This window comes from Triturus cristatus, chromosome 12, assembly GCF_964204655.1.
Source record: "Triturus cristatus chromosome 12, aTriCri1.1, whole genome shotgun sequence".
Lineage (NCBI taxonomy): Eukaryota > Metazoa > Chordata > Amphibia > Caudata > Salamandridae > Triturus > Triturus cristatus.
In genome coordinates, this window is record NC_140595.1 from 774,294,249 (window position 1) to 774,311,722 (window position 17,474).

General features: G+C 46.8%; 1 protein-coding gene across 1 annotated transcript in view; it reads left to right on the forward strand.

Annotated features, from left to right (window-relative positions):
- Positions 1-17,474, forward strand: part of DNAH2 (dynein axonemal heavy chain 2) — a 2,945,517-nt gene that overhangs the window by 726,804 nt on the left and 2,201,239 nt on the right. The window contains exon 25 of the mRNA XM_085638712.1: positions 7,274-7,435. Within this exon, the coding sequence (XP_085494838.1) occupies positions 7,274-7,435 (162 nt within the window). The remainder of the gene's footprint in view (positions 1-7,273; positions 7,436-17,474) is intronic.

A 17,474-nucleotide genomic window follows, 5' to 3' on the forward strand; every position in this document is an offset into this window, starting at 1 on the left:
TGAGGGATGTCTTAACAGTGAGGCACATTTGTTTTCTAGTTTTGTGCCCACTGGAGATAGATAAAAGTCAAATAAATCGCTTTTTTGTAGAGAGATGGTAAAAAAATCAGTCTAGCATATAGGTGCTGCAAGATTAAACTTTAGTAAATCTGAACTGGAGATTTGATAGGAAAACATATGACAGAACAAATCCCTCAAGAATGCGGGATACACCTCTGATGATTTTGGGAACACCTTACAACACTGAATGTTTAGTATTCTGTGGTCATAATATACTCTGAATGCAAGAAGGCATCTTTCTTGAAGCAAAGCTGTTGCCCTGAAAACAAGATAGCAAGAGTCGCTTAGTTGCCTCTCAGACTTTGTTCTAGATCAACAATTGTGAACAGAGAAGGTTGATAAAAGAAACAAGTTAGAAGGCCACTCACTAAATGATATTTACCCCAGCAACAGTTACAGCGAACAGAAACATTGAACGTTTCGTTATTATTCTTTTGGGAATTTCATCGCCATCTTGATGCAGGATGATTATTTGAAATTTCAAAACACACCTCCAGTTTAGTGCCTGCTACCATGAGGCCTCTCTGTCCTCACCAGACCACTCTATTCAAACTTTGCACACTCAAAATACAGCAAATATGGGTATGTGGCATTAACGCTGTCAAAATACCTTGTCCTTCCAATGGGATTTGGAAAATCTTTAAATTTACCAAGCATAAATGTAGTACAGAAGTGAATAGACGGAGACAGAAAAAGATTATATGAGTGCCACTCACTGATGAACTGTTTCCAAGCTTCCTTTTTGCAGCTACCAGCAGTCTTAGAAAACTACTAAGTGACATCAGCTAGGAAACTCTATGTTGGAGATAAGCAAGATGTTTGTTTTACAGTATTTGAGATTATTCTGCCCATTTCATGAGTGCAGGGCCATTTAGTTGGTATTGGAAAACGTTTTAGAAGGCAGGAATCAGAGCTACACATCAGTGTTGGTGGCACATCTCTACTTTGTGTTGTAATTCAGTCAGGTTTCTGTTGGGCCGGTATTGTTTTTAGCATAAGAGCTAAAAGCGTTCCCTTTCACTTTTTATCATGGGTGTCTCACTGTTAAAAGCTGGAAAAAAACTACTGAACAGTGACCATTGGTCACTACCATTTTTCCCCCTCCCTCACCTTCTTGTAGGGACTTTCCCTGGTGGTCACCTGAAGGTCTCTGGTTTTTGCCTCATTTTTTTTTATAAATAATTTTATTGATTTTAGGCAAAGGTAAACAAACCAGCAATACAGTACATTTCGACAGTGATAAGAATCTCCACAGTTGCTTGGACACCAAACCATGAGAGCTCATGACCCCAAGGGGTCCCCTGTGATACATACAGTCAATCGAGGAATGTTTATCTAGTCTATCTGACCCAACCATTTGCCCCAAACCTTACAATGTTTATTCGGACACCCCTGAGCTTCGTATAAGGGTTTCTCTTGTGTTGCACACCAGTCCACTCCCTTGCGCCATTTCGCAACACTAGGTGGATTGTGAAGCTTCCAGCTAGCAGCTATATCACTTTTGGCTACGATCATAGCCTTGTTAAAGAACAGTTTGTCGTTCCTGGACCCGTCCAAGCCGTCCTTAATCCCTAGGAGCATGTGTAGGGGGTTGTGTGGAACCTCCCAACCCAAGACCTCTGTGAGCTCTTGTCTTATGCATTCCAAATACCGCCCTAGGAGGGGACAGGTTCAGACCAATTGGAAGAAGTCAGCTTGATCTTGGTTGCAGCGCGCGCAGGATGCAGTCGAGCTCAAACCAACATTATGGAGGGTGGTTAAATATGCTGTATGCAAATAGTATAGTTGGATCAGACGGACCCTAGCTGAGGCAGTGATCGTCTTGGGTGCCATCAGCACGTCCCTCCAATCTTCTTCCTCAAGGGGTCCCACCTAACCCTCCCATTGGCTTCTGAGCTGATCAAGTCTAGTTGGGGTATTGTTGGTGAGAGAACGATAGATATGCGAAATGCCCTCCCTTCCAGGTTCCCCATCATGATTTGCGCCTGTGGAGGATTGTACTCCGGTATTGTTGTGCCTTCTGATATGTGTGAGAGGAGAGCGTAACACAGCTGTAAATATCTATAGAATTGTGATGGATGTAGAGAGTGTCTGGTTTGCAGATCTTGAAAAGTGTGTATGTGCTCACCTGTCCACACGTCCCCAAGTTGAGAAATCCCAATAAGATCCCAAGCCCGGAATCATTTCAGTGTGCTAACTTCCCTAAGCCACATGCCTTGCCAGAGTGGTGTGTAGTGGGTCAATCTGCTTGTCCAGTGGGTGTGATGCAAGGATGCCCACCAGGCCAAGAGAACAGCTGGAGTCACCATAGGTAAAGTTGTGGATATAGGCCCCCCATACATCATGGTTTCGATGTTGGGTAGACCCAATTCACTCAGCTCGAGTCTGTATGCTGGTTCGGACCATCCCCCGTTAAACCAGTCATGTAAGGTGAGTAGGCGGGTCGCCAGGTAGTATAAGTATAAGTTGGTCATTTCCATGCCCCGTCAAAGGGTGGAATTCGGCAGCGGGCCAAGACTATACGGGGTCTCCGACCGCCCCAGAGGAATTTAGTGGTGAGGCTATCCAGTTCCCTGAACCAAGCCTGTGGGAAGTGAAAGGGAGTATTTTCAATGACCTAAAGGAATCTGGGGAGGATTATGATCTTAAACAGGGCGACCCTCCCCAGAGGATTCAGCAGTAGCATCTGCCACTTGCAGAGGTCTTCCGTTGCTTTCCTCATTATTGTGGTTATGTTGAGGGACCAAGCGAGATCAGGGAGCAATGTGACCCAGATCCCCAAGTATTTAAAGGACTGTTGTCTAATGGGTATTGTGGACTGCCAGTCGAAGCAGTCTCTCGTTAAGGGTAAAGGGACCAGAACTGATTTGTTAGGGTTGAGTTGCAGCCCCGAGGTCCAACCAAAGACGTGCAGCGCCCTGAGACAGTGGGGACCAGATTGGGCCGGCTCTGCAGGGAAAAGTAAGATGTCAGATGTGTACAGGGGAATTTTGTCTTCTCCAGAGTTGGGCCACTTCCAACCCTGCATTTGTTTGGTTTTGAGCATATATCTGGTTGTTCCTATGACCAAGTCTTCTCCTTTGTGAGGTCCGTCCTATTAAGGAGGCCTGAGAGTACTGTTGTGCCAACTTGTCAAAGAGATGTATATGGCAACCTTCTACTCACCTTTGTTATCAGATTTTAGAATGTTTGAGTCTTCTGGTCTGAAATTCTGATCTGTAACTTGGGAAGTTTCGGTAAGGTCATAGGTAGTTTGAGCAATCTCTCCGTGATCTATTTTTTCTCACCTGTTTATGATTGTTTATTTTGGAATTGCCACATATAGATCTTATTTAGCTACTTATCCCTCTCACCATTGTCGTAAAGTCTAGATGCTCCAGATCGCAGGCCCTCCTACCTCAGGTTAAAGTCAGTGGTACAGTAATCTCTCTGGCTTTCATGGCATGCTGTCTACTTACTTTACTACTCCCAAGCAGTGCTGGCTCCTGAGTTCCTATTGCTCAATGTATAATTTCCCAGGATCAACAATGTCCTCATTTTAATGAAATACTGAAGGTGAAGGGTGAATATAAATGCTTATTGTTTCTTTTCATGATTGTTTGCAAACCCCACTGTGGGATAACTGGTCCAAGAGTGCGTCTCCTCCATGCCACAGAGGCTTGCCTGAGAGAGCTAGAGTAAGACAAATGACTCCATTGTAAAGGGTAATTAGAGGGTTTCAGAAACTAGCTGCTCTCCAGAACTTCTCAATATTCAGTGTCATGCTAAGGCATCCCGCCTAAAATCCCTCTAGCTGAGTTTGGCCATTACCATGTAATCCAAACTCAATGTTGACCACCCTGCTTAGGAGGAGGGGTGGTTATAATATTGTGATACCAACATATTTTATCTTGAATGTTAATTAAACAAAAGATTGTGCAGGTAAGTACATTTAGTAAGGATTCCCAGTACTTAACCCCACATATGTCATTTGAAAATATACATCTATTCAACATATGTGGATGTGAAGTTAAGAATAGTGAATGTATGCTTACCAACATAGACTGTTTTGACCATCATATTTTTTGTCATGGTATTTCAAACACAATAGGTCACATATTCATTTTTATCCTCTTCACAATGACATGCTCTAGCCAAATCCAGTTGCTAATGTCGTAGAGTTTCGTTGTTGCCAGCAGTTTGTCTGCTCAGGGACTAAACTTTCTTTTCTCTCATGGCATACTCTGCCACACTGTTGACTTTAGTCCAGCTCCCTAATCTGCCTGTGGTGACACTGCTTGGTTGCTGAAGCATGAGATCAAGCCGATATTCCCTTTTTAGAAACATAATGCTCTTTCTTCCCAGGGCTTTTGGCTATGAGTCAAATCTGTATCAGCAATTGGAGGCATCTTTATCAAGGCCTTTGATATTTATCCCACCCTCTTGCCCAATCACGCCTTTCTAAATGGAAGATTTATTATCATCCTTGTGCAGAGACATCTGAACCATATCAGTATTGTTGCTAAGTCCACACACAAAGGCTCTCCCCATGAGTCACTTGGCAGAGAGTATGGGTTTGAGAGAAGGAAACTCAGAACAACTTGTTAATCTGTTGGGATAGGCTGTTATATTCCTTGATGGAGGTGGCTTAACATATGATGGGCACAGCCATATCCAAGCATTACTACCAGATTTATTTCACTTAAGTGAAGGTCAAGGTTAAATCTTCCGTTGGCTAAGGCCATGGCCATAGGCAAGCAACCAACTCGTCTTCCTCTGACTCAGCACTGAAGTTGATGAAGGTTTGATTAATGGTAAAACTACACATGCACAATATCGGCCTCCCTGCTCTCGCGGACTCCCGGAAATACCGAGTCCACGAGAGCAGGGAGGCCGATATTGTTTTTAATGGTCGAAACAAAACCAAGTACAGAGCCATGATAAATTGAGAAGACTTGCATTTCGATTGTGTTTCGATGCTATTACCCGAATACAAAATTGATAAAAAAAGGGGTCTGCATCTTACTGATTCTAATGAGAAAGTCCCAAAGTGATTCAAGTGGCTTTTAATCTATACATGAATATATAGAAACGGTGGCTCTTGCGGACAATATATACTGCCACAGCCATTGATAAGGCTCATCAACAAGCAGGCAGTTTGTACGAATCTGGAGGGTCATCCCCCAAGAACGGCCTAATTGAACCTTAATACAATAAAATATGAGATTTGATGAAACTTTTTAGTCCTGAGGAAGGTGGAAATATTAAGGAATCACCGAAACGCTGCGTCGACTTTTTAATAATAATGATTAGTTTTATCTGAAATCAATAGAGAAGATTGTAACCCATTTTTGGGAGGTATTGTGTTTTCAAACCGTGTTTTTTAACATTTTTTAATATGATTAACGATTTATGAGTTAAATAAAACGTTTTTAACAATTTTGTTTTTTTTATAAAAGTTTTTTCATCGGAATCAAGAATTTGGTGTATATACAATACAGGGTGTTTGTATGATAGATTAAAGTGCAAAAAGTTTTGAGAATAGATAACAATAATCAATGCATAATAATAGCCTCTTTTAAGATAATTTGCTACTTTCACTAACTATTGACACTTGGTTCAGGGTGATAGTGTTTGCCTTTCTTATATTAATTATAGGGAATCTTGTGATGTTGATTCTCTATACCCCCGTCCCTTTGGTTTAACATTGGGGTAACTCCCTTTTTTCTTGAATATAAAACTACACATGCCACACAGGCCTCAGCCTAACACAGGCTAAAACGTTCAATTGGCTCCCTTGTAAAGCAGACATTTTCCAACCATGCAAACTTTAGTAGATAGGTGATATAACATTGGGAGCTAGAGTGCAAACCTGGAGTAGAAGGTTTTTCATAAATTGGCCATTGGGTGCGCTCTTTCATTTGTACTTCAAAACGATCACAAAATGTTACTCCTCTGATTAGGTTTTCATATCTTTTGATGATGTTTATGAGGGCATAGCAGTCTCCAGAACCACCATTCCCACACTGATAACCTCATGTATGTAGCACTGCAACACTGAGAACAGGATATCTTTTCTCACAACTTTCCATGCAACACGCCACTGCAGTACTAATGGCTTTATTTGCTCTACTGCAGTCTATAGGCATTTGCTCATCTGTTTATATCTGTGGGGGTGGTAGAGTGAGCTATTCCACCTGCTTTCTACAAACACTTCAGTTTTGATCCCTCATCCCAAACGGATGCATAGTTTAGCTAAGACAGCTTAAGAAATCTTTTTTTGCAAAGGCATTGGTTTCTCAATACTGTTGTCTTCTCTTCTCTTTTGTTTTTCACTTGCTCGAAGACAATCTTGTGATAGGTTAGGAACTGAAAAAAGTTAACATGTAGGATTTGCAAAAATATGTGAAAGTAGGATAAAGGTACTTGTAGGCTTGAACTCAGTGTTCCAGCCCACTCCTTCCCACTCGTCTGCCTTTAATCAGAACAATTATACTGATAGGTGCCTTATTAATGAAGGAATCGATGCAGGTCAAAAGCATTGCATAGCCCTCAGCATTGCTGTGTTTGACGTGAGAACAAATGCATGGTAATTGCGACACATTGGTCCTGTCTTAACAGCTTTGGGAGGCAATAAAACCAGAAGTAATACCTGGAGTGAAGCATTTCATTTACCTTTGTATACAAGGAAACATTAATTGTGATAGATTCATGTGCTTAAACTTCCTAGTGTCTCTCGTGTACGATACAGTCCTTTGGTGATGCTGTTAAAATTGGCAAGATGCCTTGTGGGAGGGAGAGCATGCAATATGAAGTCAAGGTAGTGGTGGGGGAGCAGAGAATAAAAAAGAGGCAGATAAACTGAAGCTCTCTTTTACAGTTACAGTCTAATTGACAAGTATTGCAATGATTTGCTCAGCTGTTAAGGCAAATGCAAATAAAATACCGAACAAACATATTGTGCAGATATATCTAAGAATTAGGGTTATGTTTCATCTAGAGAGAAGGTGAGTACCAGTGAATTGAACATCCAGTCAATTGTAGGCACTGTGAAACTTCATACTTAGATGGATCAAGTGCCTGGCAACCTTCACGAGTGACAAGTAGCACTCTACCAATCTACTGATTGATTGATTTATCAAGCAAATAAAGACCATAAAGTAGTCCATGAATACCATGATGGAAAAGAGCTCTCCCACAGTTACATGAATTCTCTCTTAACCCTTTCCTCTAGGACCTGGATGCCATACAACAGGTGTGGGAAGCCACAAAAGAGTGGGAAACCCACTGGGCTGAATGGAAGGTGGGTCGTTTCGAGACCCTACAGACAGATAACATGGAGAATATTGCCTCTGTGTTGTTCAGGAAGCTGCAGAAAATGGGGCGTGAACTGAAGGTATGCTAAGAGTCTTTTTTTTTAATAAAGCTAACAGATGATGGGATATGCTCTTATTTGCTAATTGATATACTTAATCTTTCATTTCTACTGTTTACCATAGCTGGTCCTTCTGCTCTATTGTTTTGTATTTTTGTGTGGCTCAACTGTACTCTCGAAACAGTCACTGACGAAGTGAATCTGTCTGGACTATGGTAGGTAAATGTGTTATTTATTGTAGTGATTTCACGTTGTTCTACATGTGTACACACAAACAGATACCTCACATACAGGTATGCATAGACGCTCAGACAATGCATAGAGAGGCACATGTGCGAATACGGATGGATGCTGTAGCTGGCGTGACTCCGATCTCCTAGTCTGATAACTTAGATAGCTGACTATTTCCAAGGCAAGAATGATGCAACGGAAATGACATCACGTTTCCTTATGTTTGTTCCTTTATGGCTTGAGACTGGCGAGTTGTTGAAACAACAGCAAATAAACACAGATACCTCACAGACACCTTAATTTTTTCATTTCCTACATTCACTGGACCTAAGAGCGGAAGTAGCAAAGGAAGTGCGAGGGATCACAAAAGGCAAGATAAAAACGTCCGGCAGCCATATGAAAGCGCGCCGTGCAAAATTGGGTGCCAGCTACCATAGCTAGAGGAAAGGCAGATGGCGGCGCTGCGAAAGTGAAAGTATTCGCGGTGCCGCGAAAGTGCAAGTAATCGCGGCTGTAAGGGTGCCCGCGAGATGGCGCCTGTGCTCGTAAGCGCGCGCCCGCGCACGTGAACGCAAGCTCTAGGCCACCACCAAATGTGTGTGATAGCATTTTTTGAAGCCCTCACTAAAAGTCTCGCCAGTGCAGCGCATGCGCTGTCTCAGGCGAGACCTAAAAAGGGGTCAGAAGAGGTCGAAGTCCAGCTCATCGACTTCGCATGACTCCAAGAGGAAGCATAAGAAGAAGAAGAGACATGCTTCAAGGCACCGGTCGTCGAAGGCTGTGGAGTCGAGGTCGCCTTCTCCAACCCCTCGACATCGAGTAAAAGACTTTGTCTCTCCTTCTCCTTCAGTTTCTCCTCAGACGACTCCGGTCCATTCTCCGTCATACAAGGGGACTCCGGAGAGGTCGTCGACGCCGAGATTCTCACCAGCTTCAGAAGGTGTGTTGAATCCGGTTGAGACTGAGGTTCCTTCTGTTCCTGCGGCTCTGCCTGTGGCTCCAGTGGCGCCGACTCCAGAGGGGCCTCGTATGGATTTCGAACCGGCTCAACTTCCTCTGTTTCCGGCGCCGGGCTCGGATCCATCGCATTTTCTTAATGCCTTTTATGGAGTTTTCACCAGAGCTTCGTACCGCTCTGGTGCACCCTAGGGTCCCATGGGTCCTTTGGCATATAATTTGGGTGTGCCTCAGCAGTATCCACAGGCCCCCTTTGTGCCCTTCATGCCAGCGACCCCGTCCTGGCATTTTCCGGCTCCGAGGACGTCGACGCCTTTTGGGCAGTCCCCGGCTCCATCCTGTGAGGCTTCACGGATTCGATCGGCGTCGGCGCCGGTTACGACAGTGGGCCCTTCTTCGATGCCGCTCCTGAAGCCATCGACGCCGCTGCCGAAGATGTGCTCGAGGAGAGAGGCGCAGAGGTTGTTGGAGGAGGAGCAGTACCAGGAAGAGAGGGAGGAAGGAGAAGTGTATGACACAGAGGATGTTTGAGGACTTGTGTGAGGCAAGTGGACTTGATGCTTCTCCGTAGTGGGACTTTGTTTCTCAAAAGGCTTCCCCCTCGAAGGAGGTTGCTCCCTACCATTCTGTAATTAGGAAGGCTGCTGAACTTCTAGATTTACAGCTTCCTATGGCTGAGTATAAGCCTAATCTTCTTATGGAGGTGCTCCATTCACCGTCCTCGGTGATCGAACCACTCTTGCCCTTTAATGATGCTCTGACCGAGCCCATACTGGATGTTTGGCGCAACCCTCTTTCTGCTCCTGCGGTTTCGAGGCCGGTGTCCAGAAGATATAGGCTTGCTCCTGGGGATCCAGTGTTCTTGTCTTCCCACCCCTCTCCTGAGAGCTTGGTGGTTCAGGCTTCTTGTTCGAAGCAGTCCACAGGGGCTTTTCCGCAAGCTCCTGCCAACAGAGATTCTAAAAAACTGGAGCAGTCTGCGAAGAAGGTCTTTTCTTAAGCCAGCATGGCATTGAAATCTACCAAAGCCACCTGTCTCCTGGGTAGATATATTCATGCCTTAATGGACTCTGCCAAACAGCTTCTTCCTAAGCTATCTGAAGAGGATAAAGGTAATCTCAGTGAGGTGTTGGCGGACTCTCAGGCTGCAGCTCGCCAGGTCATCCAGTCGGGCCTGGACACGGCGGATTCTGTTGCCAGAGTGATGGGTTCGTCTATTGCAACAAGAAGAAATGCATGGTTGAGGTTTTCTGGGTTCTCTCCCGATGTCCAAGCTGCTCTTCTTGATCTACCTTTTGATGGATCTAGACTTTTTGTAGAGAAGGCAGATTCGGCTTTACAAAGATTTAAGGACAGTAAGGCCACAGCAAAATCTTTGGGTCTGCAGACACAGGTGAGAGGTTATGGCTATAAAAGGTACAGAGGCTTCGGGAAGTCTTCCTTTCGGAATTTCAGACAGCCTCAACAGCAACAGCAGCAACAACAAAACCCCTTGTATAAGTCCTATAGGGGTAAAGGCAGAGGTCGTCAACATGGAGCCGGGCGTCATCCTTCCTCCTCCTCCTCCTCGTCCCCTACCTCCCCAGCCCCTCATGGTAGTGCGGGAAAGCAGCCCTAGATCCGCCATACTGGATCATGTAGGTCCTGTGGGAGGTCGGCTTACCCATTTTCTACGAGATTGGAAATCAATCACTTCGGACCTTTGGGTTCTAGATCTCGTAGAAAATGGGTACGCCCTTCCCTTAAGGGAATTCCCTCCTCCTTACCCTCCTTGCCAAGGGTTTTGCATGGAGGATCATTTACTTCTCCTCCAAAAGGAGGTTCCTGCCCTGTTACAAAAAGGTGCGATAGAGGTGGTTCCGGAGCAGGAAAGGGGTCAGGGATGCTACTCCCGGTATTTTCTGATTCCCAAAAAGGATGGCAGGTTATGTCCGATCCTGGATCTCAAAACTTTGAATCTATATCTCAAGCAGGAGAGATTCAAGATGCTCACCCTAGCGCAGGTTCTTCAGGTGCTGCAGCAAGAGGACTGGATGGTGTCCATCGACTTACAGGATGCGTATTTTCATATCCCAATCCTGAAGTCGCACAGGAAGTATCTCCGTTTTACGGTTGGGTCGCAACACTACCAGTTTGCGGTTCTTCCGTTTGGTCTTACTACTGCACCTGGAATCTTCACCAAGGTGATGGCAGTGGTGGCTGCCCATCTCAGGAGGTCGGGGATTCCAGTTTTCCCCTACCTGGACGACTGACTTCTGAAGGCAGAATCGTCAGAGATGGTGCTTCATCATCTGCAGGTAACAGCTCAGCAGTTGTGCAATTTGGGTTTTTCGATAAATGTACCCAAGTCTCACCTAATGCCCTCTCAGCGCAACCTGTTCATAGGGGCGGTACTGGATACCACTGTGTGTCGAGCTTTTCCTCCTCCGCAAAGGATTCTCGTCATTCAGGAAATTATCCCTTCATTTCACAATGGAGCGCTTGTTCCAGTTCTGAAGGTCCTACGCCTGCTCGGTCTGATCGCCTCCTGCATTCCATTGGTCAACCATACACGCTGGCACATGAGGGCGCTCCAGTGGTGCCTCCGCAGGCAGTGATATCAGCACAACGGGGATCTCAGGGAGTCTGTCAGGATCTCCAGAGAAGCTGCAGCGGATCTGTCTTGGTGGAGTGTGGAGGGCAATTTGTCTCAAGGAAAGCCCTTTCATCTTCCTCCATCGGTGGCCACAGTGATAAAGGATGCCTCTACCCTAGGGTCGGGTGCTCATCTGGGGGATCTGGAGATCAAGGGTCTTTGGTCTCCAGAGGAAAGGTTGTCTCATATCAATCTTCTGGAATTGCGGGCGATACGTTTGGCGCTCAAGGCCTTTCTCCCTTCCCTTCGTTGTCAGTCGGTTCAAGTCCTGACGGACAACACTACCGTGATGTGGTATGTCAACAAGCAGGGAGGAGTAGGGTTGTATCGTCTCTGCAGGGAGGCATTGCGGCTCTGGTCCTGGGCTCAGGACCATCAGATTTGCTTGATGGCAAATCATCTGGCCGGGGTGCTGAATGTGCGTGCGGACAGTCTCGGTCGGCAGTTCTCTGCTGACCACGAGTGGAGGCTTCATCATCTTTCAGACGTGGGGAACTCCTCGGGTGGACCTGTTTGGCACTCTCGAGAACGCGCACTGACTGTCGTTCTGCAGTCTCCAATTTCCGATGCAGGGGGCGTTGGGGGACGTGTTTCAGTTGAGTTGGAGTTCACAACTCCTTTACGCGTTTCCTCCCATACCCTTGATTCCTCGGGTTCTGAGGAAGATTCGCCAAGACCGGGCCCAAGTCATATTGATGACCCCGGATTGGCCAAGAAGGGTGTGGTACACAGATCTACTTCACCTCTCATCGCACCCTCCGCTCCGTCTCCCTCTCAGGGTAGATCTCCTCTCGCAGTTAGAGGGGCAGGTTCTACACCCACACCTCCAGAGCTTGCACCTTCATGCCTGGAGATTGAACGGGGCAACCTGAACTCTTTTTCTCTCCCGCCTGACGTGGTGGATGTTTTTTGTTTGTTTTTGTTTTATAATTCTATTTATTGGTACAGGTAGTCTTGATGGTCAGAACATATACTAAAGCATTACTGTAACAGTGTTACATGGTCAGGAGCGCATACAAAAATTACAAATTTCAAGGTAGAAGAGCACAATATGGCAACAGTATATATCACATTAAGGGGTTAACGGCTCGTCAAGGGAGGGGATCAGGGGGGGTTCACACAAGTTGCCACGGAATTCATTCCACTTCGACCAGGTTGCTATCCATTTTCGGGGGCAGCCCCGAGCCACATAGACTGTCTTCTCTTGCAGCATGCACCAGTCCATGTCCTTTTTCCATGCACCAAGCTTTGCAGGTGTTACTGCCCCCCACAGGCGAGCTATTTTGCGTTTTGCTATCATCAGGCCAAGTGTCGCCCAGATTTTGCCTTTTGCTGTCAGATCTGTGAGCTCCCAGATGATTAGGAGGCATCTTTTGAGTTCGAGCCGCAGTTCCACCCCCCAGACATTACGCATACAGTTATGCACCTGCATCCAGTAGGTTTGTATCAGGGGACACTTCCATAGTATATGCATGAACGTCCCCACTTCCCCGCACTGTCGTCTACAGAGCCCTCCCTCACTCCTGCCCATTAATACAAGTCGGGTACCGGAGATGTAGCTACGATGTAGAATTTTCAATTGTATCAGCCTCAGTTTTGCCGATATTGCCACCTCCTTAGGGGAGGAAAGCGCTTCCCTCCATTCCTCATCTTCGATCTCAAGACCGTCATTCTCCCATTTTCTCCTGAGTTCGAGTAGGGGTCAGGGGTGTGGTGTATGAGTTTTTTGTATGTGAGGGAGATGGCCTTTTCGGGCAGGAGACCGTCCAGCAGTCTGTCCTCTAGGGGGGAGGATTTGGCGAGTGATGTTCCGGGTGGAATATTTGCAAGGAGTGCATATTGAAAAAACTCTGTCTGTGCTAGTTCATATGTCTGCTGCAGTGAGGCAAACAACACCATTCCATTGGATCCCCATAGATCTTTTATACGGGAAATCCCTATCGGGTCCCAGTTTCTGAACCCTTTGGTGCGACCCAGTGTACCCAACCTTTCAGAAACCCAGGGTGGGGTAGCCAGCGTCAGTCGATCCGCCCATCCCAGGTTGCGGCTCACAATGTGCCAAAGTTGGACCGAGTGTTTTGTGGGCCTTGTAAGGGGGTATTTGTTAGGTTTACAGTAGAGCGCTGTCTCGAAGTTCCCACCCGGGAGGAGCCATCTATCCATCCCGTAGCCAGGATCGACCCCACCACAGTACGTGCCTTGATTAATAGCCGAGAGGTGGGCTGCTCAGTAATATTTCCTAATGTCTGGAAGTGCAATTCCCCCATCGTACTACCCTAGTGTGAGCTTGTGGAGTGAGATACGCGGTGTCCCTGCCCACAATAGGTCCCTCTGGGTGGCCTCGATTTCTTTAAAGTACCTTTGCGGGACTAAATCCGGATAGTGACTAAATCCGGATAGTTCTGGAGAGCGTATAGGAAGCGCGGCAAAGCCATCATCTTGAAAAGAGCTGCCCGGCCCAGTAGGGACAGCGGGAGCTTCTTCCAGGTGGCGGTGTTCCTTTTGAACCTCTGCAGAGGAGGTAAGAGGTTCCTCTCATATCGGGCTGTCAAATCAGTGGTGATAAAAATTCCTAGACACGTAAACCCCTCTGTGACTGTTTTGATTGGACAGCCTCGTGGCACTGAAGGGGGAGAGCCATGCAGGACGTAGAGCAGCGATTTCCCCCAGTTGATACTGTATCCGGAGTTCCTCCCCTAACTAGTGAAGATATATAAGGCAATACAAAGTGATTTGTAAGGGGAGGTGAGGTAAAGGAGGATATCGTCCGCATAGAGCGAAATCCGGTCCTCCCACCCCTCAGCCAACTTGAACCCCCGCAGTGAGAGGTGACGTGGTGGATGTTATATTATCAGCCAGGCAACACTCCACCAAGTCTATCTACTCCTACAGGTGGTCAAAATTTGTTAAATGGTGCGGAGAGAAGTCTATTGATCACTTGAAACCCCGCAGTGAGAGGTGACATGGTGGATGTTATATTATCGGCCAGGCGACACTCCACCAAGTCTATCTACTCCTACAGGTGGTCAAAATTTGTTAAATGGTGCGGAGAGAAGTCTATTGATCACTTGAAAGCTCATCTTTCTGATGTTCTTTGCTTTTTGCTTCATTTGGCCCAGCAAGGTTTTGCTGTGGCCACTGTTAAAGGATATTTGTCAGCTTTATCGGCATTTCTTTGTTTGCCTTATCAGCCGTCTCTTTTTAAGTCTCCAATAGTTTTAAGATTCATTAAGGGTCTTACTAACATGTTCCCGCCCACTCCTTTTATTGTGCCCCAGTGGGATTTGAATTTAGTGTTAAGCTTTTTAATGGGTTCTACATTTGAGCCTATGCATAGCTGTCCTTTGTGACTGCTGACGGTCTTTCTGGTGGCTATTACTTCGGCTAGGAGGGTGAGTGAGCTTCAGGCTTTGAGTTCAAAGCCTCAGTCTTTGGTCATATATGCTGAAAAGATGCTTCTCAGGACCAGGGCTGCTTTTCTGCCTAAGGTGGTAACTCCTTTCCATCTAGGACAGTCCGTTACCCTTCCTACTTTCTATCCTCCACCTCACCCTTCCAAGGAGGAAGAAAGGCTTCATCGTTTGGACCCTAAGAGGGCGATCAGTTTCTATCTTGATAGAACAAAGGACTTTCGTCAGGATGATCAGCTCTTTGTGGGCTATGCTGGACGGATGAAGGGCAAGGCGGTGCACAAGCGCACTTTATCCAGGTGGATCGTCTTGTGCATCAAGATCTGCTACGCTCTGGCTGGTAAGGAGCCTCCTGAAGGCATTAGAGCTCATTCCACCAGGGCTAAGTCATCTACTTCTGTCTTGTCCAAAGGTGTTCCTGTGCTTGACATCTGTAAGGCCGCAACTTGGGCCTCCCTTCACACGCTCGGGAAGCATTACTGCTTAGATTCCGAAGTGAGGAGGGACGGCCATTTTGCGCGCTCTGTTTTGCAGGGAGGGTCGGAAATGAAAGCTAGGAGGCCGTAGACGTTGCGTAATTTTGACAAGATTTTTATTAGGGTCTTTGAAAGTGGAAGGATGAAAGTGGGAGGATGAATGCTGAGAAACGATTATTGGTTCAGAAGGGTCTGGAAGTCCGAATGTAGTGCGGCAGAGGTGGAATGGTCGAGTTGCTGTGGTTGGATGGCATCTACTCCCAAGTTGCGAAGTCCTTCTTGCTGGTGGTGGTTCCCCAGGATACGCCAGAGCCGTAACTCTCCCTGAGTTACGGTGGCAAGCTCGTGTCTCCCGGGGGTATCCACCAGTCCTCGCTCCACGTCTCAGTTTCTTCTGTGGCGGCGTTGACGCTGTGCTCAGCTCATGGAACCCCTTCCTCCGGTTCGGCGGAATGTTTCCTCGGCTCGGCGTCTTGCTTGGCACCCGCGGCGTCTTTGATTCCTCCCTGTCCTTCCTCACCGGCTTTCGCGTTAGTCCCGTCTTCTCGCGAGAGGTTTCTTTTCTCCGCCTCTCTCAGCGGCCATTGGATATTCTCCTCGCTGCTTTCTCCATCGTCCTGCAGAGGAGAAGGCATGAGGAGTTTGTTAACCCCTCTGTGACTGGCCCCTTTTTCCTCCTCCTGCGACTGCCAAGCCCCTATGCGGCGTTCGGTCCCTGTCCGGGCACCCTCTGACAAGGACTTTTTGATATAGAAGGGTGGACACCCTCCTCCGGGAGTGGGACTGCTGTGGGATTCTGTTCATAAGGTGAGGAATCCACAGGCAGATGTATCCATCAGAAGAACAAGTTATTTACCTTCGGTAACGCTTTTTCTGGTGGATACAGTATCTGCCTGTGGATTCCTCACTGACCCACCCGCCTCCCTGTTGTCTAACCTTTTATACCTTAAAAGAGGTATTTGTTAATATGTTTCATATTGTCGTTCTGCATTGCCTCTGTTTTGCCTTTCTGTAGGCTTAAAGGAAATGTTTGCTTTATTTTGCTTTCCTTTTTCACTTTACACTGTGTGTATTTATGTGAATACTATGTACTATGTATGCATTGTCTATATGATAGGTCCGCCCGTTTCGCCTCGGTGGCACGGAAAAAATGGGTGGAACTTATGTCATCACGCCGACGTGGTCTTCTTATGGCTCCAGTGAGGCTCCAGTGACGTACATGGAGCCGCCTGCGGAGCCATGGCATTGTGACGACTTCGTCGGCGTGGAGAGCTACGAAAAATGTCTGAAGGATGCTGACGGAGGGGATATTCATAAGGTGAGGAATCATAAGGTGAGGATTCCACAGGCAGATACTGTATCCACCAGAAAAAGCGTTACCGAAGGTAAGTAACTTGTTCTTTTGGTACTCAAGTGTCTTACTCTCTCTGTTCCTATCTTCTGGAGTGACGCTTATCATCTGTTGGACCACCAACTTGGTGGGAAGAGACAGGGGACTTAGGGCATAGTGCATAGTTAAGAAGCCCCAGTGCTCGGGCCTCTTGGTCTCAGGACAACCTATGCAAGTGGTGTATACTGTCCTCTGATGTTTGGGCTGCCCAGAAACCTATGCTGCAGCACATGGTTTCTGATGGATACATCTGCCAGTGGATTCCTCACCTTGTGAATATCCCCTGCGCCAGCAACATTCGGAAACTTTTGTAGCAGTCCACGCCGATGAGGTCAAAGATGACGTCACAGAGACACGGCTCCGCTCGCGACTCCGCTGACGTCACCGGCTCCATAAGAAGACCTCGTCGGCGTGATGACGTCAGTTCCCTTTTTTCCGCGCCGTCAACGCCAACGGATTTCGGGAATTGCTGTTGGTAGCTTTACTGTTACTTTGTTTTTCTTCTGGGTTTCCCTGTTTCTCTTCAAAGAAGATGTTGACGAAGAAGTCGGGCTTCAAGCTCTGTCGTGAATGTGGCAAACACATGTCGATCACAGATCCACATGACAACTGTGTTTGGTGTCTCTCATCCGACCACGATGTCGATGGTTGCTCTTGCTGTCGCAAGATGAGCTCTAAAGCTCTAAAAGAAAGGGAGGCGAAGCTCTTCATCACTAAGATGAAAAAGGAAAAGAGAGGAAGAAGGAAGTCGAGATCGAGGTCACCATCGAGGTCGAGGTCGGTGTCGAAGTCGACTTCGGGGCATGCTTCGCGAACCAAGAAGCATAACAAGAAGAGGAGGCATTCTTCTCATCATCACTCTAATAAGAGTTCGGCTCTGAAGTCGAAGTCGCCGCCTCGATGCCGAAAGGAATCCGTGTCTCCTTCACCAGTCCCGGATTCTCCTAGTCCTTCTTCTCCA